The sequence below is a fragment of the Columba livia genome, chromosome 2 (assembly GCF_036013475.1).
Source record: "Columba livia isolate bColLiv1 breed racing homer chromosome 2, bColLiv1.pat.W.v2, whole genome shotgun sequence".
NCBI lineage: Eukaryota > Metazoa > Chordata > Aves > Columbiformes > Columbidae > Columba > Columba livia.
The window spans coordinates 161,390,636-161,411,785 of NC_088603.1; the positions used below are offsets into that span (position 1 = coordinate 161,390,636).

Consider the following 21,150-nt stretch of genomic DNA (forward strand, 5'->3'; position numbering starts at 1 on the left):
TGGGGACTCAAGGTTATGGGGACACAGGACACAGCACCATGGGGACATGGGACACATGGCTATGGGGACACTAGGCCATGGGGACAAAGGGCTATGGGGACACAGGCTGTGGGGACACAGGGGCACAAGGACACAGGGTCATGGGGACACATGGCTATGGGGACACAGGGTTATGGGGACACTGGGACAGGGGGACAAAGAGCTTTGGGAACACGGGACACAGCACCATGGGGACATGTGACATAGAGTTATGCGGACCTTGGGCCATGGGGACACAAGGCTATGGACACACTGGGGCACACGGCTCTGGGGACACGGGACACATGCGGCAGCTCCATGGTGACACCTCCCCATGGCCCACAGGGAAACCCCCGTGCCCCTTTACGGCCTAGCAGGGGGCGGGGCAGCGCGGCCGCAAGTCCCTCCCTCTCTCCTTCATTGGCTCCTTCCTTCACCCCGGCCTTTCCCCATTGGCTGGCAGCCCGGAGGCAGCGGGCCGCGCCGGAAGCGCCGGCGTGTGGCGGCGCCACTCTGGGCCGCGCTCCCCCCGCGGCTCTGTGGTAGCGGCCCCTGAGGCGGAAGAGCCGGGGCGGCGGGAAACGGTGAGAACGGGGGAGGGAACCTCAATTTACTGCTTTAATTCTCCTTTATTTTTAATTATTTGTCGCTTTCCAAGTTCTCCTCAGCCTGATCCATCAGGTTTCGACCCCGTTTGAAACACTACAACCCCCAACTCTCACTCATTGCTCTGGATGTGCTTGTATTTCTGTCAACCTGAGAGGAAATCGTTCATATTTTGGTATTAAAGAGATGGTTTATTCTTGGTTTTGATCAGAAAAACGGTTTATTTTTTTTTTGTTTTGATGAGAAAAGTAGTTTATTTTTTGTTTTGACGAGGAAACCAGTTGATTCTTGGGGCATTTTTAATGAGGAAACCAGTTGATTCTTGGGGTATTTTTAACGAGGAAACCAGTTGATTCTTGTTTTTGTTGAGGCAAGTGGTTTATTCTTGGCTTTTTACGATAAAAAATGGTTTATTTTGGTTTTCTTTTGGCAGCATTCAAAGCACGGGGGGGGGGATTATTATATTCCTTGTAGTGAGAGAACTTTAAATAAAAAGTGAAATAAAACTGAGGTCTTAGATTGAATGGGGGTTGGGGGGACACAGAATATTATTGTTTAATTCTATTATTTAACAAATCACAGAATTTCAAGCCAGCAGAGTCACAAAACGGCGGCGGCGAGTTGCTCTGGATGGAAAATAAGGGAAATAAAAGGACTGAGCTGCTCGATTCCTCCTCCCCCAACTCCCAACTTGTAAGAAATTTTACCCATAAGCCCATGGCAGTGACATTTTATTTTAAACTTGTTTATTTCCTGCGTGGTGTAGAAACGGGCATGGCTCTTACTTTTCTCTAGGGTCACCTGCAGGGAGAAGTGTCTACGTTCGCCCCTTTTGGGATGGTGGAACAAAAATTTTGGGTCGTGGTCGCGTCAGAAGTGAGATGGGGAGGGGGAAGTTGTGTGAAAAGTTAATGGGAGTTTAGCTAGGGTTGAGTTTAGCTAGGGTTGAGTTTAGCTAGGGTTGAGTTTAGCTAGGGTTGAGTTTAGCTAGGGTTGAGTTTAGCTAGGGTACTGTTTAGCTGGCGTTGAGTTTTAGCTAGGGTTGAGTTTAGCTAGGGTTGAGTTTAGCTAGGGTTGAGTTTAGCTAGGGTACTGTTTAGCTGGCGTTGAGTTTTAGCTAGGGTTGAGTTTAGCTAGGGTTGAGTTTAGCTAGGGTTGAGTTTAGCTAGGGTTGAGTTTAGCTAGGGTACTGTTTAGCTGGCGTTGAGTTTTAGCTAGGGTTGAGTTTAGCTAGGGTTGAGTTTAGCTAGGGTTGAGTTTAGCTAGGGTTGAGTTTAGCTAGGGTTGAGTTTAGCTAGGGTACTGTTTAGCTGGCGTTGAGTTTTAGCTAGGGTTGAGTTTAGCTAGGGTTGAGTTTAGCTAGGGTTGAGTTTAGCTAGGGTTGAGTTTAGCTAGGGTTGAGTTTAGCTAGGGTTGAGTTTAGCTAGGGTTGAGTTTAGCTAGGGTTGAGTTTAGCTAGGGTTGAGTTTAGCTAGGGTTGAGTTTAGCTAGGGTTGAGTTTAGCTAGGGTTGAGTTTAGCTAGGGTACTGTTTAGCTGGCGTTGAGTTTTAGCTAGGGTTGAGTTTAGCTAGGGTTGAGTTTAGCTAGGGTTGAGTTTAGCTAGGGTTGAGTTTAGCTAGGGTTGAGTTTAGCTAGGGTTGAGTTTAGCTAGGGTTGAGTTTAGCTAGGGTTGAGTTTAGCTAGGGTTGAGTTTAGCTAGGGATGAGTTTAGCTAGGGATGAGTTTAGCTAGGGATGAGTTTAGCTAGGGATGAGTTTAGCTAGGGATGAGTTTAGCTAGGGATGAGTTTAGCTAGGGATGAGTTTAGCTAGGGATGAGTTTAGCTAGGGATGAGTTTAGCTAGGGATGAGTTTAGCTAGGGATGAGTTTAGCTAGGGATGAGTTGAGCGAGTTTTAGCTAGGGCTGGGTTTTAGCTAGGGCTGGGTTTTAGCTAAGGGTGGGTTTAGCGAGTTTAGCTAAGGGTGAGGTTTAGCTAGGAGTGAGGTTTAGCTAGGGGTGAGGTTTAGCTAGGGGTGGGTTTAGCTAGGGGTGGGTTTAGCTAGGGGTGGGTTTAGCTAGGGGTGGGTTTAGCTAGGGTTGAGTTGAGCGAGTTTAGCTAGGGGTGAGTTGAGCGAGTTTAGCTAGGGGTGAGTTGAGCGAGTTTAGCTAGGGGTGAGTTGAGCGAGTTTAGCTAGGGGTGAGTTGAGCGAGTTTAGCTAGGGGTGAGGTTTAGCTAGGGGTGAGGTTTAGCTAGGGGTGAGGTTTAGCTAGGGGTGAGGTTTAGCTGGGGGTGGGTTTAGCTGGGGGTGGGTTTAGCTGGGGGTGGGTTTAGCTGGGGGTGGGTTTAGCTGGGGGTGGGTTTAGCTGGGGGTGGGTTTAGCTAGGGGTGGGTTTAGCTAGGGGTGGGTTGAGCGAGTTTAGCTAGGGTTGAGTTGAGTGAGTTTTAGCTAGGGTTGAATTTTAGCTAGGGTTGGGTTTAGCTAGGGTTGAGTTGAGCGAGTTTAGCTAGGGTTGAGTTTTAGCTAGGGTTGGGTTTAGCTAGGGGTGAGTTGAGCGAGGTTTAGCTAGGGGTGAGTTGAGCGAGGTTTAGCTAGGGGTGAGTTGAGCGAGGTTTAGCTAGGGGTGAGTTGAGCGAGGTTTAGCTAGGGGTGAGTTGAGCGAGGTTTAGCTAGGGGTGAGGTTTAGCTAGGGGTGAGGTTTAGCTAGGGTTCTACTGAATTTGACTGGAACGTAGACGAATTTAACTAGAATTTAATTAGCTGATTCTGTCTAGAAGTGAACTGGAGTTAACCAGAAGTTAACTGAATTTATCTAGAATTTAGCTAGAATTTATATGGAATTTAGCTACAGTTAACTAGAAGTTAACAAGCATTTAACTAACTGAATTTAATGAGGAGTTAACTAGACGCTAACTGAACTTAACTAGACGCTAACTGAACTTAACTAGACGCTAACTGAACTTAACTAGACGCTAACTAGAAGTTAACTGAATTAAGTTAGAATTTAACTAGACTTTAACTGAACTTAACTAGAAGTTAGCTGAATTTAACTAGAATTTAACTAACTGAGTTTAGCTAGATCTTAGCTGGAATTCAACTGGAGTTTAACTAGGATTCAACTGGAGTTTAACTAGGATTCAACTAGAACTTAGCTATAATTTAATTGAATTTAACTAGAATTGAGCTCGAAGTGAACCGAATTTCACTAGAATTTAGTTGAATTTAACTAACCGGATTTAACCAGAAGTTAACTGGATTTAACTAGAAAACAAGTGCAAAAATGCGCTTCTGATTGCAGATATTTGAATTTCTTTTAATATATTTTGAAAGCTGGCGACCTTTGGTGCCTCAGCGTGTTCTTTGGGTTTTAACACCACGTCGAGGAGCTCTCGTCGCAGCCTGAAATTCCTTTTTTAGGGAATTTTTTCAGGGCAGAATTCAACCTTCGCTTGGCTCGTAAGCACGAAGCCAAAGCCGGAGGCGGAATTTAATGACGCCGTTGGGTGTCGCAGGGAACAGGACGGACGAGCTGCTGCTCCGGGTGACATCTGGGAGGGTTTAGGAGAGAAGATAGAGCTGGAATCATCCCGCAGACGCGCAGTGGGGTGGCAGGAGGCACCGGCAACAAGCAAGAAGGTGGGAAATACCACCACGAGGCTCATCAAACCCTGAACAAGGGACCAGGGGAGGCTTTGACAAGCGCAGCGTCGGGCTCAGGACCTCACCCAACCTGAATTATTTTTGGAGATCCAGCACTATCACACGTGGATCTTCACCGCCGTGACTCTTTCCTTTCTCAGGCGAGTGACGATGACCAACCTCCCGCCCTCGACGGGGGACGACAACTGCTATTACATCCTGACGGAGGATTGCGCCTACGGCAGCAAGTATTTTCAAGCCGGGAACATGTGTTTCTGCAGCGAGAGGAGTTACCTGCGCAACTTCCCCGATGATGGGCCCCCGGCTTGCTTCTTAAAAGTCATCATGCTGGATGACGGCTCCACCATCACGATCAACGTGGAAATCCTGCAGCCCGTGCGTGAGGAGGCGGTGGTTTTCCTCCTGGCCGTCGGGAGCCACGACGAGCGCTTGAATTATTTCTTGGAGAGGCTGAATCTCGAGGCGGCTCTGCGTGCCGCACCGGGCCAAAAGGTGATGGTGGAGGTCGACCGGCAGCATTTCCCCGGCATCATCCGCTACATTGGAAGCGTTTACAAAAACACCGCGGCCAGCTTGTCTCCGTTCTTCTTTGGGGTGGAGTTACAGGTAAAACGGGCAAAAAACCAAGTCGATTGCTTATTTTCTCTTGGTGTGTTTTCTTGCGTAATGTGTGTTTCTTGCGTGTTTTCAGGGCGAGGGTGAAAACAGAGGGCACAGCGATGGGTCTCATCATGGCGTTGAGTATTTCAAGTGTAAGCGGAACTGCGGGGTCTTCCTGCCGTTTAGCAGAGTCCAGTTTAGTCTGGTGCCGGACGATGGTTTCATGAAACAGAAGCTGAAAGTGGATGTGGAGGAGGAGGTTCCCGTGAAAGTGGGAGATGCAGTTAGTTTCTATGTTGACGACGTCCTCACAAAAGGAATCGCGATGGCCGTTTACAGGGAGGGAACCCAATGGTTTGTTAAAGTTTGTCCGGTAAGAGCAATTTTGTTGCCTTTTCTTGATTTTTAGGGGCTTTTTTAAAAACTATGTGAAGATGGGACAGGAAAGAGAAGGAATGTCCAAAATTGAAAAATTGGTTTGTATTCCAGGTACGCTGGGGGTTGGGCTCTTATATCCGTAGTGGTTCTGCTCTAAAAATGTCAGTTTTAATAACCAACTGCTCTTGGTTTTCCAACCTGATAGATTTTTTTGGTCTCTTCTTTTAGGAAGAAGAAGGAACAACCGACATTTTCAGAGAAATCCCGATGGACTCTGTTGTGAAGGAAAGCTTGCAAAGTAAGTTATCGCCAGATGTGTCCACCCACATTGATTTCTTCTCTGGAGGGCACTGAGGAGCTGAAAATCCAACCAAAGCTTCAACTAGTCCTGACTTAGTTGATCAGGAGGCAGAAAAGTCTCAAGTTCTGGACAAAACTCTTTGCATTAGGCAACTAAAGCTGAGTGTCCCCATTTGTCAGGGGGATGAAAAGAGAGGCTGATTGCAGAGCAGAAGTATTTCCTAGGGGAGAAGGCACCGCTCAATTAAAAAGTCTTTAATTAACTGTAGAAATGGCTTCATCCTGGTGCAGACAAACTCAGAAAGGCACAGATGGCAGCGATGATGGTTTGAGTCACTGGACATGACAAGAAATTGTGTTTGCCATCAAGACTTTTCATTGAGTTGATTCATCTCACTAAAGGCAAAAATAAATTGGTAATAAATCCCTGCTTGTTTTTAGGAGGTTAAATGGTTCTGTGAGGGGCTGGATTAGCTCCAGGTGCGGCCTCGAGCAGAGAAACGAGGAGCAGGATCATCCCGGCTCAGCCTGTTAGACCAGCTTGGTCATATATATCAGTGAAATACCTCCTGAAAATTACACCTCGTGTCCCTGGTGCTCAGATTTGAGCTTGTCCATATGGTCTATAATTTCAAAATAAACCTGGTATTAGGTGAGATCCAGAAGTGTCTGTTATTAGGCTTTGATTTCCTACCTCACCTGACGTTTTGTCTTACCCACTAGGTTTATTTTCACCGTTCGAGTCCGACATGGGCTTGGGACACCCGAACCAAATGAAACGAGATATAAGCGAGAGCGGCAAGGAGTGTGAGAGCGGAAATTCATCCCTGGAGGTGAACTCCATGGTCCAGATCACCTTGGACAAGGGAAATCAGGTGTCAGGAATCATCCGCTGGTTGGGCTACCTGCCCCAAATCCCACACAAAATGGCAGGAGTCGAACTGGTAAGGAGCGACAAATATTTCCTGCTGTGAGATTGTAAATCAGAACGGGCAAATCTTGGTTTTTCTCTTTTCTATGAACACCATCAGCTTGTGGCTGTGGATCTCACAGCTTCACCTGGGCCTCCGATGTGTCAGAGTGCGAACACACGATTTTGCCTTCCCGTAGAGTGGGGAGGAGAGTCTGTGGTGTGATTACTGCGGTTGGTTTGCTCCCTTCACCAGCAAAGTTACTGGAACATGGGATGGAATAATCCAAAATCCCACAAGCAGCATCAACAGGTTCAAAATCGAACCAGAATAAGTGAAAAAACAACCAGCAAAATGGGACTAAACTTGTACCGGGCACTTAAATGGGGGATTGCGCCTCGTTTGTGGAAATCCTTCACTCACGTTATTCCTCAACGCTTTTTATGCCCAGGATGAAGATAAAGGGGTCACTGCTGGCGAGTGGCTGGGCAAGTATTATTTCCACTGCGCTCCGAAGCGCGGCCTCTTCGTGAAGCTGCAGTCCTGCCAGCCCGACGTTCGCTTCCAGTGCTCGCGCCAGAGCGAGCCGAGCCTCGTGGATTACGGTAAATTCTCCGGGGAGAGCGTCCTGTCCCACCAGGAGGAATTAGGGATGAGTTTTATAACCCAGTTCACTTACATAGGCGCGGGCGGTTCGTCTTCTTCCTCTGTTCGCTCTTCATGTTAATTAGCAAGAGTCTTCTGGAAACTGGGTCTTCAAACGAGGGGAAGTTCACAGTACTGAGCAGAAGTATCACAGTATGTTTGGGATTGGAAGGGACCTCAAAAGATCATCTAGTCCAATCCCCTTGCTGGAGCAGGAACGCCCAGGTGAGGTCACACAGGAACATGTCCAGGCGGGTTTTGAATGTCTCCAGAGAAGGAGACTCCACAACCTCCCTGGGCAGCCTGTTCCAGTGCTCTGTCACCCTCACTGAGAAGAAGTTTTTTCTCAAATTTAAGTGGAACCTCTTGTGTTCCAGCTTGATCCCATTACCCCTTGTCCTATCATTGCCTCAGGGGTCAGTACTGGGGCCAATATTATTCAATATATTCATTAACGATTTAGACGAGGGAATAGAGTGTACTATCAGCAAGTTTGCTGATGACACTAAGCTGGGAGGGGTGGCTGACACGCCAGAAGGCTGTGCTGCCATCAGAGACCTGGACAGGCTGGAGAGTTGGGCGGGGAATAACCTAATGAAATGTAACAAGGGCAAGTGTAGAGTCCTGGATCTGGGCAGGAACAACCCCAGGTTCCAGTATAGGTTGGGAAATTACATATTAGAGAGCAGTGTAGGGGAAAGGGACCTGGGGGTCCTGGTGGACAACAGGATGACCATGAGCCAGCACTGTGCCCTTGTGGCCAGGAAGGCCAATGGCATCCTGGGGTGGATTAGAAGGGGGTGGTTAGTAGGTCGAGAGAGGTTCTCCTGCCCCTCTACTCTGCCCTTGTGAGACCACATCTGGAATATTGTGTCCAGTTCTGGGCCCCTCAGTTCCAGAAGGACAGGGAACTGCTGGAGAGAGTCCAGCATAGGGCAACCAAGATGATTAAGGGAGTGGAGCATCTCCCTTATGAAGAAAGGCTGAGGGAGCTGGGGCTCTTTAGTTTGGAGAAGAGGAGACTAAGGGGGGACTTTATCAATGTTTATAAATATATAAAGGGTGAGTGCCATGAGGATGGAGCCAGGCTCTTCTCGGTGGCAAACAATGATAGGACAAGGGGTAATGGGATCAAGCTGGAACACAAGAGGTTCCACTTAAATTTGAGAAAAAACTTCTTCTCAGTGAGGGTGACAGAGCACTGGAACAGGCTGCCCAGGGAGGTTGTGGAGTCTCCTTCTCTGGAGACATTCCAACCCGCCTGGACATGTTCCTGTGTAACCTCACCTGGGCATTCCTGCTCCAGCAGGGGGATTGGACTAGATGATCTTTTGAGGTCCCTTCCAATCCCAAACATACTGTGATACTGTGATTGTTTGCCACCGAAATGAGTGAAGTTCAACAAGGCCAAGTGGTGGATCCTGCACTTTGGCCACAACAACCCCCTGCAGCGCTCCAGGCTGGGCACAGAGTGGCTGGAGAGCAGTCAGACAGAAAGGGACCTGGGGGGACTAATGGACAGGAAGCTCAACATGAGCCAACAGTGTGCCCAGGTGGCCAAGAAGGCCAATGGTATCCTATCCTGTATCAAAAATAGCGTGGTCAGCAGGACAAGGGCAGTGATCCTTCCCCTGTACTCTGCATTGGTGAGGCCACACCTGGAGTGTTGTGTTCAGTTCTGGGCCCCTCAGCTCAGGAAAGAGATTGAAGTGCTGGAGCGGGTCCAGAGAAGAGCAACAAGACTGGGGAAGGGACTTGAACACAGGCCCTATGGGGAGAGGCTGAGGGAGCTGGGCTTGTTTAGTCTGGAGAAGAGGAGGCTTAGAGGTGAGCTCAGCACTCTCTAGAACTACCTGAAGGGCAGTTCTAGCCAGGTGGGGATTGGTCTCTTCTCCCAGGCAGTCAGCAATAGGACAAGGGGCCATGGGCTTCAACTCTGCCAGGGGAAATTGAGGCTGGAGATTAGAAAGCAATTCTTTGCAGAGAGAGTGGTCAGGATTGGAATGGCTGCCCAGGGAGGTGCTGGACTCACTGGCCCTGGAGGTTTTTAAACTGAGATTGGACATGGCACTTAGTGCCATGATCTAGTCAATGCACTGGAGTTGGACCAAGGGTTGGACTTGATGATCTCTGAGGTCTTTTCCAACCCAGTCCATTCTGTGATTCTGTTTTGCTCGTCAGGGCTGGCTGTTGGTTTGTGGTTTCTTCTGGTGATTGTCCAACAGGTGGTTCAATCCCAATTAGGCCACGAGGCCTTCACAGCAACACTTAATTGCCTCTGTCTTAAAAATCGACGTTTCATTTCACAAAACCTTGGGAAAGACAAGGTGTCTACCTCCACAGCCACCTATCTTTTCTGCCTGAAGTATCAAAAACAAGATGTTTAAGGCATAACCTCATTCTTTGTCTTAATTGGGATGAGGGGAGCGCTTTGAGGTTGTCACAGAGAGGCGAGATGGTGCCACGGTGGGACAAGGAGAAGCCTCATGTGGAGCATCTTAATCAGTGGTTTAAGATTCTTCAGTTGTTTCGAGTGTTCCAAAAAATTACAGTTTTTAGGTTGCCCTTATGGTATTTATAGGAAATGTCCCCACAAGTGCGAGAGATGGTCAGTAATTAAATACAGGGATATGGTAGATGAGGGCACTAAATATTGAATTGGACTCGGTGATCTTGAGGGTCTCGTCCAGCCAAAATTCTTCTGAGAATACAGGGAAACATTTTGCAGTGGCTCTAAAAATAAGGCCTCAGTGTTGCACTTGGGACTGAGAAATAAGGGAGAACTTAGAAAGGGAGAGAGAATGAAATCAATTTTAATTTGGTAAGACATTCACAAGAAGGTGTGGGGAAGAACAGGAAGAGATGATTAAATCAATTTGATGTGACGATAAGACAATCACAAGATTGGGGAAGAACAGGTCGGTAGTTTGATTTGGAACAGGAGGAAATTCCTCTGGAGCAAAGACAATGCGAACTAGAAACTATAAACGAGAAGATGGGATTCCTGTAGAGACTGCCCAAAAACTGCGAATAGGGACAAGGAGAAGTGTCATAAGGACACACTGAAGAGAGGGGGTTGACTCACAAGGGGAGAACGCTGAAGAAACCAAAGAAGACCAGGCTGAAAAAGCCACCTTTGAAGCTTGAGGAGACAAGAGGCCAAGGGGATGAGGCTGTTAAAGGCCTCTTTGTCCCCTTGGGACTGGGGTCGCAAGTCCTTCAATGGAGAGATCCCAAGCTTGTAACACAGCACCAGCTCATTTGTAGCTCTTTTTGTCTTTGTTAGGCTTGGCCTAACGATGGTGGAGGTGGAGTGGATTGCTAGGGCACGGCTCTGGTGAAAAAGAGACCGTTTGGTTTTGTCTCTGTTTCCGGTAGATGATTTACTAAAGAGATGATAAATCTTCATCCCATTGTGGTTTGGTCCCAGCAGGAGCGGTGCAGGAAGTGACGACTTCTGAGCAGAGCAGAACCTCTGCAGCATCGGGGAAAGACAGAGCTGACCCAGACGAGGTGGGAAACTACAAATTATTTCTTTTGCTTCTCTTGCAGGAGGGCAAGAAGTTCTTCCGCAGGTTCCAGACAGTTTCCCTCCCCCCAGGAACGAGGCAGCAGTGCGTGTTCTGCAAGGACGGATGAAGGGGATCCAAGGCCACTGCAATTCCTGCTATATGGACGCAACTCTCTTCAGGTAAGGAGGTGCTGTTTCATTAAACAAGTGCTTTTTTAATTGGGACAGAGCTCTAAATTGCAGCACTTCCCTAGAATTCCAAGCTGGCTGAAAATTTAGAGGCTGTGTGGTGGTTGATGCTTTTTTGATCTCCTTCCTCATCTGGAAGGTTCTCAGGCCCTGAAATGACCCCCATGAGTACCTAAGGTACCCATGTGTCTGTCATGCAGGGCGGTGAGAGATCGTAGTTCTCTGGACTCGGACCATGCTGAATCTTGTCACTGGAGGTAATGGCTGGAAACATTTCAAAGAAACCACCCAGGAGGTTCCCAGCTTCACTCTCCGGAGAGGAAAAGACTCAGTGGTGCTCCCCCATGAGCAGTTTTGGTTGCGAAGTACGAGATTTCCTTCTCTCTGAGCCGTTTCTTTGCTTGTCACCCATGTTTGTTAACGCAGATGTGGTTTATCTCACTGTGGAGATGCGCTGTCACTCACTTCGCTGTAACCGCACGCGTGGATTGCTGGAAACGAAAGCCACCAACTGTTCACCAGGCACAACGGGTCGGTTCTAAGTCCTGCTGCAAACCCCTTTAGAGTTACACCACACTCTCTCTTTTTCACAGCCTCTTCTCCTGTACGTCCGTGCTGGACTCCATGCTCTTCAAACCCTTCCCGCTGCGCGACAGAAATGTCCAGAGCATCCTGCGCGATGAGATCGTTAATCCCCTCCGAAAGTGAGTATAATATGTGGGAATTCTGTATATCATCCATCTGCCTTCATATCTTCTCTGCTGCCTGTCACTGAGGGAAAGGGTTACCTGGAAAGTTTCTCTTCTTGGCCACATCCCAACCTTCTTCATATCAGGTTTTTCTTCCAGTTTTATCCCCAAGCTGTGAGGCTGTTGTGATTCCTACTGCAGGTCCCTGATCCTCTCCTGCTCACAATAAAGCCTCGTGAGCTGTGAAAGGATAAAAAGGGGTATTCCTGAGGCTCACACCAACTCAATGGAGGAATCCTGGAGCTGATGAAGCGACTTTTATCAGCAGATAGTCCCAAAGGCAGGATGGGTTACAGGCTGGATCATGGCATGAGAGCTAAATTCTTTGGAGTTTGCACCAAAGACACCATGTTATTTCCCCATCCTCCCTAGAGAGGTGTGGAAGAGAGGAATGAGAGCTGCTTGAACATAAAACATTAGCATCTTCCTTGAGGACCACTGTCCTGGCGCTGGCTGCAGAAATGCAGTGCTGGGGCATTCGGTGATGCTGAGATTTGATTGAGAGAAAGACTTGGAGACGAAAAGTTGGACGTGACCCAGCAACATGTGCTTGTAGCCCAGAACCCACCCGTGTCCTGGGCTGCACCCAGAGCAGCGTGAGCAGCAGGTGGAGGGGGGATCCTGCCCCTGTGCCCCCATGTCCTGAGCCCCCTGAGCTCTGCGTCCAGCTCTGGGGTCCCAGCACCAGCCAGACATGGAGCTGTTGGAGCGGGACAGAGGAGGGACACGGGAATGGGCCGAGGGCTGAACAGCCCTGGGGGAAAAGGCTGAGAGAGCTGGGGGGTTTGACCTGGAGAATCTCCAGGGAGACTTTATTGCAGCCTTTCAATAATTCAAAGGCGTTGATAAGAAAGATGAAAAGAGATTTTACCAAGGCCTGTAGTGACAGGAGAAAGAGTAATGGTTTTAAACTGAAAGAAGGCAGGTTTATGTTGGGCATAAGGAAAAAATGCTTTATGTTGAGGGTAATAAAATACTGGCCCAGGTTTCCCAGAGAGGTGGTAGATGAACCATCCCTGGAGACATCCCAGGCCAGGCCGGACAGGGCTCTGAGCAACCTGAGCTGGTGAAGATGTCCCTGCTCATGGCAGGGGCGGGACTAGATGATCTTTAAAGGTCCCTCCCAACCTAAACCATTCACTGATTTATTAATAAATACACTGGAGAGATCATAGAATCACCTGCAGCCACTTTTTGTTTCTAGGACTGGCTTCGTCAGGGCGAGAAGCGTGATGCACCTTAGGGAGCAGCTAACAGACAAGGGCCAGTGTTCCAGCTTTACCAACGCTGAGAAAGGTAACACGCTCTCCAGGGCCTTCCCTGGCTGCTTTGCTCTGTGCCGCCTCATCCCGGCATCGGGCTGACAACTTAATTATACGCTTTTCCCAGGCACGTGCATTAATATCCCCGCTGCGTTGTTCCTTTATGTAAAAACGCACGTGTGAAATACTTTCAGCTTTTCAAACTTCAGCTTTTTGACTGAAAATTGTCCTGAAGTCTGATGGAAAGGTGGGAATTGCCAGTGGCAGCTGTTGCTAAGGGGAGAGAGGAAGATCCGTGTGTACAGAATTTAAACAAGGCAAATTTCCTTGACCTTTATACTTTGACTTATACCCTGCTAAGTCCACTCCTGATGCCCCTGCTAGAATCTTGCTTAATTTCTCATTTTGCCAAGATCAGCTTAAGCTCTGGTAAGTTATTTTAGGTTCCTCAAAGCCTCTAGTCTTGGTTTAAGTAAGACAGAAAACACTTAGAGCTGAAGCCCAGCTCTCTGTGGTTGCAATCACCACATTCCCATCCATGCACAGCGTGACCTTGAGTAGTTTACAACACCAAAACAATTTAATATCACTGCAACAACCTCCGAGTGCCAGCATAGTAAACAAATGGCATTGATTCTTCCAGAAACAGCAGGTATTTTGTCAGTGAACAGCACTTGTGTTTTATACTATCGTATATTTATATAGCCGAGGATAGTTTAACTGTTCAGTTTCTTTCATTTCCATAGTTATCCCAGATTTGTATTTTTTGGTGTTGGCAGTTACAGTCCGTTAAGGTCTCTGAGGTAACGTTGCTGTGATGGCCCAGCTTGTGCAATATCTCCCTCTAGGATTTATTCATTAACCAAGCGTTCTCTGCTTTTTACCCCAGAGGAAAAGATCCCAGGTTCACACAATTCTGGCTTGTGCTTATTCAGCGGCTTTTGCCTCCTGGATGCCGTGAGGCGACACAGTGTTCCCGCTGTGGTGTGACCCACGCTTTTCTCTCACCTTCCAGATCCTGAGGAGTTCCTCAACCTTATCATGCACCAGATCCTGGGAATAGAGCCGCTCTTGAGACTGCAGTAAGTGTCCTTATAGAAGAAATACAATTTCCTCGTTATTTACCCACCTCACGATCACCGGGTGTTACTTGCACCTTTTCATCGATGCTTTGGAGGCACAACTTGGTGAATTGTCCGCAGCTCCTGTCTGCTTGTCCCAGGTGACACATCCAGGAAAAGACACTTCTAAGCTTTCCCTGAAGGTGCCACCTTCAGAAAAATGATGATTAAAACCTTAGGGAGAGCCAGGAGTGGTTTGAGAAACGTCGTGTCCTTCTTTAACAGCCTGTGGGGATGTTTGGGATGTGTCCAGCCTGTCGAGCTGGCTCAGGTCCTGCAGCCTCTCAACCCGGGGAGTCCATGGATACAGTCCCAGTTTTTTCAGGGCTCTACAAAGAGAACGAGAGGCTGACGGAAGCCAAAAATAACCATGCTGTTTGGGAGCATAAAAGGGGATTGTTCACTTTCTGTGCTCCTTTGTGGAGATGTCAGTCAAGCCGTAGATCATGGAGTACTTGGAAAGGCTGAGCATAGAGATGACTCTGTGCTGCGGCTCCCCTGCAGAGGGTCATTTCAAGGAAATCCTTTCTCTCCCGGCTCAGTGATGTAGGGAGATGTTCTGCACACAACTCACCTTGTCAACGCACCGAATTTTGCTCTGTGGCTTTTCTGTGTGCAGTTATAAATAGATATTTTTCATCTGAGAAGGAGTTTGATTGTGCCACAGTGCAGTTAATTAAAAAAAATATTGAAATGTCTTTTAATATTTACATTTAAATCGAGTCTTGCTTATAGGAGCAGAATCACAGAATCACAGAATCAACTGGGTTGGAAAAGACCTCAGAGATCATCGAGTCCAACCCTTGGTCCAACTCTAGTCTGTAGATGTGATGCTGTGGAAGGATAATGAGACTGAAGGATAGAATCATAGAATAGTTTGGGTTGGAAGGGAATTTTAAAGCACATCCAGTGCCATGAGCAGGGACATCTTCACCAGCTCAGGTTGCTCAGAGCCCCGTGCAGCCTGGCCTGGGATGTCTCCAGGGATGGTTCATCCACCACCTCTCTGGCCAACCTGGGCCAGGCTCTCACCACCTTCTTCCTCATGTCCAGCCTGAATCTCCCCTCCTTTAGTTTAAAACCACCCCCCCTTGTCCTGTCATAACACGCCTTTTTAGAAAGTCTGTCCCCATGTTTCTTATAGACTCCTTTTAAGCAGTGATAATCCTTGTTTCCTCTTCTCACGGCACATATTTAGTGTTTCTGGCTGGAAATGCTGCTTCGTGTCAGCGTTGCACCAAGCAGCCCTTGGCACCTCGAGCCCAGAAGCTCTTGCAGGACAAAACCATTATGTCCTCTGGGAGCTCAGATGTTTGCGACACCATGTAAACCGGCCCCGTGCCCTCTCCTTGCAGGTCCGGAGGCCAGAAGGAGCAGGACTGTTACTGTTACCAGATATTTATGGACAAACAGGACGATCTGGTGGTTCCCGACGTGCAGCAGTTGGTGGAACGCTCCTTCCTCTCCTCCGATCTGAAGCTAGTGGAGGTGAGCCCAGGTTACCTTCTGCTGCCTCTTCTTTGCTTCCTCCAATGCACCTGTGAGTCTGCAGTGGGTCTAGTGTGTCTTATATCCAACACAGCAAAGAAACACCCACACAAAAGAGGTTTTGGGGAATCTCAGTGTGACTTTTGCTTTCCCTGCTGCCTTGTCTTGTGATAAGTGGAGCAGAAAGTCTTTACTCCCGTGAGCAATTTGGAAAGAAAAGTCTCTGGGGTTTGTCTCTTCTACCAAGGTGACTCGTTTGCCTTTCTTTTCCCAGATCCCGTCTTGCTTCATCATCCAAATGCCGCGTTTTGGGAAGGAATATAAAATGTTCAGCAAAATCATTCCTTCCTTGGAGCTGGATATCACAGATCTGCTGCTTGACAGTGAGTTGTTGGGTGACTGTGAGCAACCAAGCGACAGGTCTCACCTCTTGGGGTTGTGAGCAGATGTGAGGTGGGATCTTGGTGTCGTTATTCTTCTCTGAACACCAGGTTGGGCAGGACAAGTTAGATTTGAGGCGAGATCTGGAGAAGATTCATCCCCTCGCCCTTTTTTCCTCTGCAGGTCCCAGGGAGTGCTGCCTGTGTGGCAACGTTGCCACCCTGGAGTGTTTGGAGTGTTTCAAAGACAAAGTGTTTGCAGCTAAGGGCTTGAAGCAGTTCTGCAGCTCCTGCTCCACACAGGTATTCGGTTTCTTTGGGTGCTTGTGAAATCTGCCTGGGTGGCTGATGGCGCATTGAACCCCCACAAATACCCACATTTCCCCCTTGCAGCTGCTCAGGTTGGGCACAGAGGGGCCTATTCCTGAGCATCAGTCCTACCACCCTCACCTGAGCAGCATTATTACCACAAGTTACTGAGCTCTCTGCTTAGACAGAGCCTAAATAAGAACCGATTCTGCCCAGACTGATCATAGAATAATTTTGGTTGGAAAAGACCTTTAAGATGATCGAGTTCAACCATAACCCACCCCTGGCACTACCCCATGTCCCTGAGAATCTCATCTCCATGTCTGTTCAATCCCTCCAGGGGTGGTGACTCCACCACTGCCCTGGGCAGCCTGTTCCAATGCCCCACAGCCCTTTGGGAAAGAAATTGTTCCCCAGATCCAACCTCAACCTCTCCTGGTGCAACTTGAGGCCTTTTCCTCTGGTCCTGGCGCTTGTTCCTGGGGAGCAGAGCCCGACCCCCCCTGGCTCCAAGCTCCTTTCAGGCAGTTCAGAGATCAGAAGGTCTCCCCTCAGCTCCTGTTCTCCAGCTGAACCCCCCAGGTCCCTCAGCCGCTCCATCACACTTGTGCTCCAGCCCCTCACCAGCTCCGTTCCCTTCTCTCAAGTCACTCCAGCACCTCAAGGGCTTTCTTGGTATGAGGGGTCCAAAACTGACCCCAGGATTTGAGGTTTGGCCTCACCAGTGCCCAGCACAGAGTGACGGTCACTGCCCTGCTCCTGCTGACCACACTAGTGCTGACACAAGTCAGGATGCTGGTGGCCTTTTTGGCCACACACTGACTCATATTCAGCCCCTGTTGACCAACACCCCCAGGTCCTTTTCCTCCAGGCAGCTTTCCAGCCCTAAGCCTGGAACGTTTATGGGGTTGAGCGCTGGACCCTCCACATTGGCCCACCAGGAGCATTCCTGCAGCTCCCTGGTCTTGGAGGGTGACAATCTCCCGTCTCAGCTTCTTGCTACCCACCTGTTGACACATCACCATTCCCTGCCATGCAGGGAGGAGTTGGCCGCATGGGAGGCAGATCAGTGGGGAATTAACCAGGGGTCACAGTATCACAGTATGTTTGGTATTGGAAGGGACCTCAAAAGATCATCCAGTCCAATCCACCTGCTGGAGCAGGAACGCCCAGGTGAGGTCGCACAGGAACATGTCCAGGTGGGTTTTGAATGTCTCCAGAGAAGGAGACTCCACAACCTCCCTGGGCAGCCTGTTCCAGTGTCTGTCACCCTTACTGAGAAGAAGTTTTTTCTCAAATTTAAGCGGAACCTCTTGTGTTCCAGCTTGATCCCATTACCCCTTGTCCTATCATTGTTGGCCACTGAGAAGAGCCTGGCTCCATCCTCATGGCACTCACCCTTTATATATTTATAAACATTAATAAGGTCCCCCCTTAGTCTCCTCTTCTCCAAACTAAAGACACCCAGCTCCCTCAGCCTTTCTTCATAAGGGAGATGCTCCACTCCCTTAATCATCTTCGTTGCCCTACACTGGACCCTCTCCAGCAGTTCCCTGTCCTTCTGGAACTGAGGGGCCCAGAACTGGACACAGTATTCCAGATGTGGTCTCACCAGAGCGGAGTAGAGGGGAAGGAGGTCCTCTCTCGATCTACTAGCCACCCCCCTTCTAATACACCCCAGGTACCATTGGCTTCCTGGCCACAAGGGCCCAGTGCTGGCTGGGTCTGACACCTCTTTCTGCCAGGCCAGGTTCAGTTCAGCCATGTCACCTCGTCATCTCTCCTCAGGTTCACTCCCACTACCAGCGTAAAACGCACAAGCCAACTAAGCTGCACGTCCCAGAAGAATTTCACAGCCGGAACCCCCGGGGCAGCCATCAGGTCCCTCGTGAGAAGATGGAGCTCTTCGCAGTGCTCTGCATTGAGACAAGTCATTACGTCTCCTTCGTGAAATACGGCCCAGAGAACGAACACTGGATGTTCTTCGACAGCATGGCTGACAGGCACGGTGAGGACGTGGTGGTGGGCTCGGAGCTTTGATTGCGGAATCATAGAATAGTTTGGGTGTGAAAGGACCTTCAAAGCTCATCCAGTGCCACCCCTGCCATGAGCAGGGACATCTTCACCAGCTCAGGTTGCTCAGAGCCCCGTCCAGTCTGGCCTGGGATGTCTCCAGGGATGGTTCATCTACCACCTCTCTGGGTAACCTGGGCCAGGCTTTCACCACCCTCGGGAGCAACAATTTCTTCCTCATGTCCAGCCTGATCACAGCTGGGCGCTGTGCAGTGGGCAGCTGTGTGTGTCTGCAGTGCTCATTTTTTGGGTGCTGCTCGCTCCAGCTTTTCTTCACAATTTAGGCTCTTTCTTCTGCTTAAGTTGACCCCAGAGAAGAGCATGGCCAGACCAAACGTGTGAGTTCCTCCTGGTGCTTTCATCTCTGGCTGCGTTCAAACGAGGTACTTTTTGAGCCAGCTGTTATGCGGGGAGGACCGCTCTCTCATCCTTTCCCCCTTTGTTGACTTGCAGATCTCTCATTTAACTCACTACGTTACTCTTGAGTATGATGGCATCTGCTTCAGCTTTAAGCACTCATCTGTTGAGACCTTAATTGGACTTCTCGCCTTCTTTTTTGGGTTTAGGTGATGAAAACGGTTTCAACATCCCCACAGTAACACTGTGCCCTGAAGTTGCCAAATATCTGGACTCGCCGCTGGCTGTGCTGGCCCTGGAGCAACCGCGGGACATGGACGGGGTGGCCAAGCGCCTCTTCTGCGACGCCTACATGTACATGTACCAGAGCAAGAAGATGGCGCTTTACAAATGACGCCGACACCCGCAGAGCAGCCAGATGGCAGAAATATCACCTCGGATCAAGCATCATTGGCAAAAGCAGCCGGAGTCTGAGTGCACCGAGCTTGTGCTTCTGCCTCTTCTTACCTCTTTGAGCGTCTGGTTATCATCAAACTATCCGCATCGGCCTCTCTGGCTTTGTTAAATCCTGTACCTGGCCTTATTGAGCGATAGTTTGTACTTCTGCAGACCTGGACTCTGAATTATTTACACTCAAAATTCGTTCTCATTTCCTACTTTTCCCTTTCCGCCCTCCTTCTCTGCTCTACCTCAGAGTCCTCCCCAACATCCTTTTTTCCCTGCCAACCCTTCCAAAGCTGAGGACCAGCAGCTGATCAAAAACATGAGCGGTTTTCCTCATGTTTGCAAAGAGGACAAGAAAACCACGTCAGATATCATCGCATGGACTTGTGGAGTGAGAAAACGAGGTGTGAGCTGCACCCATGGGGTTAAGAGATGGGTTAGGACCATGTTTTTTCTTGGTCTCGGTCTGGGTTCCATCCCTGACCCAGCACTAATACTGTGGCACTTTTACCCACCATCCCTCATTTTCAACCATGCGATGAATTGGATGTTTTAAGCTGCAACTATGCTTTAAAAATACATATTTTTATAAGAACCAAACTGGAAAAAAGATGGAGCAGAGGAACAGCATATGAGCTCATTACACTCTCCTCTTTTTTCTGGCAAATTCTCCACTATTGCTACACAATTGTGTTTTAACCTCGGTTTTAGCGTCCCATCTTGCATCCGCTTCTGACATCAGCGCCAAAGATGGGTAACAGAATTCTAATGGAAAAAAAATGATCACTTTTAGATTTTATGCCGTGACTGCAGTCAGGTTTAGGGTCTCTGTGCAGAAACTGGTATTTATTAAGTTAAATAATGTAAATTTGCAAACTGGTGGGGGGTTCTCTGCAGTTAATCACAGTGGGATGCTGTTATGAGAGTCACTGCTATCAACTGGGTTGCCCAAATACCTTGAGGGACACATCCAGATGTGCCACTATAATCTCCCTCCTGCTCTTTTTTCCCTATTTAATACAAGGTGGGGTAATTTTAATACTCAGCCCGTAGCTTCATATCACTCCTGTTGGCTTGGGCCACATGTTACACGTGGTTTAAGATGTTTTTTTGCTGACAGCAGGGTTGGGATTCAAGGAAAACATCCAAATTTGGGTTTCAACAGCAAGTTGACCACGAGGCAGCAACATGTCCTGGTGGTAGGGAAGACAAACAATGTCCTGGGCTGGGTTTAAAGTGGTGGCAGGAGGGGATCAACACTGGTAAGGTCACACCTGAAGAACTGGATCCAGTTTGGAGCTCCTCAGTACAAAAGAGATGAAGAAAGTCCAACAAAGGACCATGAAGATGATGAAGGAGCTGGAGCATCTCTCGTATGAGGAAAAGCTGAGGAGTCTCCAGCCTGGAGAGAAGGCTCAGGAGGATCTAGAAATAACTCAAGGGAAAGTGCAAAGAAGACATCCAGACCTGGGCACAAACCGAAACCCAGGAGGTTCCTTCTGAACATCAAGAAGAAACGTCCTCACCATGAGGGTGACAAGCCCTGGCACAAATTACCCAGAGAGGTGATGGAGTCTCCACCCTTGGAGAGCCTCAAAAATGGACAAAGAACCAACGGTTGAAAAGTTGGGCGAGAGGGAGATGTAGCGACAGATTTACCCCGCGAACGAATGGACTTTGAGCTCTGCCCAATCCCCTGTGGCCGCAGAAGGTGCTGCTGTCTCCTCGTGTTTCCTCATCTACTTAAAAAGTTCTTCATTCCTTCTCAGAACTCAGGACAATCTCTACTCAGGTACGCTGTGGGGATTGGGCTCGTCTGGTTATTATGCTCTCAATTATATATATATATTTTTAATTAACAAACCGCTCTTGGTTTTCCTGGAGTTTTTTCCTCTCTTAAAATGCCAAGTGTGATGTAGCACCTGGAGCTGGAGCATCACAACCAGGAGCTCCAGCCTGTTGTTAAAATAATGACCATCAGGCCTTGTTGGTCCTGGGAGGCTCAATTCCTGCTCTGTATATTTTACAAGCTTGGGGGAAAGGATTTATTTTCTCCCTGTAACGAATTTGGGCCAGATTTGAGAAAACAGCCACATCTCAGAACTTTATTCAGCCCTAAACCATGAAGTGAAGGATGTTGAATTAAATGCTGAAGCTGAAGGCAACGAG

At 48.6% G+C, this 21,150-nt stretch overlaps 1 protein-coding gene across 3 annotated transcripts; it reads left to right on the forward strand.

Moving 5' to 3' along the window:
* Positions 1-469: 469 nt before the first annotated feature.
* On the forward strand, positions 470-21,141 carry LOC102098890 (ubiquitin carboxyl-terminal hydrolase CYLD). Of its 3 annotated transcripts, XM_065054616.1 has the most exons (16): positions 482-602; positions 1,207-1,317; positions 4,405-4,870; positions 4,956-5,237; positions 5,471-5,540; positions 6,266-6,486; positions 6,905-7,058; positions 10,651-10,789; positions 11,392-11,502; positions 12,752-12,843; positions 13,825-13,891; positions 15,286-15,418; positions 15,693-15,801; positions 15,983-16,101; positions 17,896-18,115; positions 18,747-21,141. In XM_065054616.1, the coding sequence occupies exons 3-16, from the start codon at positions 4,415-4,417 to the stop codon at positions 18,929-18,931; spliced, it is 2,358 nt and encodes a 785-aa protein (XP_064910688.1). In that variant the 5' UTR covers positions 482-602; positions 1,207-1,317; positions 4,405-4,414; the 3' UTR covers positions 18,932-21,141. The 3 variants fall into 3 exon arrangements, with proteins under 3 accessions (XP_064910689.1, XP_064910688.1, XP_064910690.1); XM_065054617.1 differs by lacking the exon at positions 1,207-1,317 and having other exon boundaries at positions 470-602; XM_065054618.1 differs by lacking the exons at positions 482-602; positions 1,207-1,317 and adding an exon at positions 4,054-4,240.
* Positions 21,142-21,150: the final 9 nt, after the last annotated feature.

What these genes read in the sequence shown, in the direction of transcription:
- LOC102098890 (XM_065054617.1), top strand. Translation starts at nt 4,415, where the DNA reads ATGACCAACCTCCCGCCCTCGACGGGGGACGACAACTGCTATTACATC. An exon ending in AAATGGCAGGAGTCGAACTG is followed by an intron (nt 6,487 to 6,904) that starts GTAAGGAGCGAC and finishes TTTTATGCCCAG; the next exon opens with GATGAAGATAAAGGGGTCAC. An exon ending in CACAGATCTGCTGCTTGACA is followed by an intron (nt 15,802 to 15,982) that starts GTGAGTTGTTGG and finishes TTTCCTCTGCAG; the next exon opens with GTCCCAGGGAGTGCTGCCTG.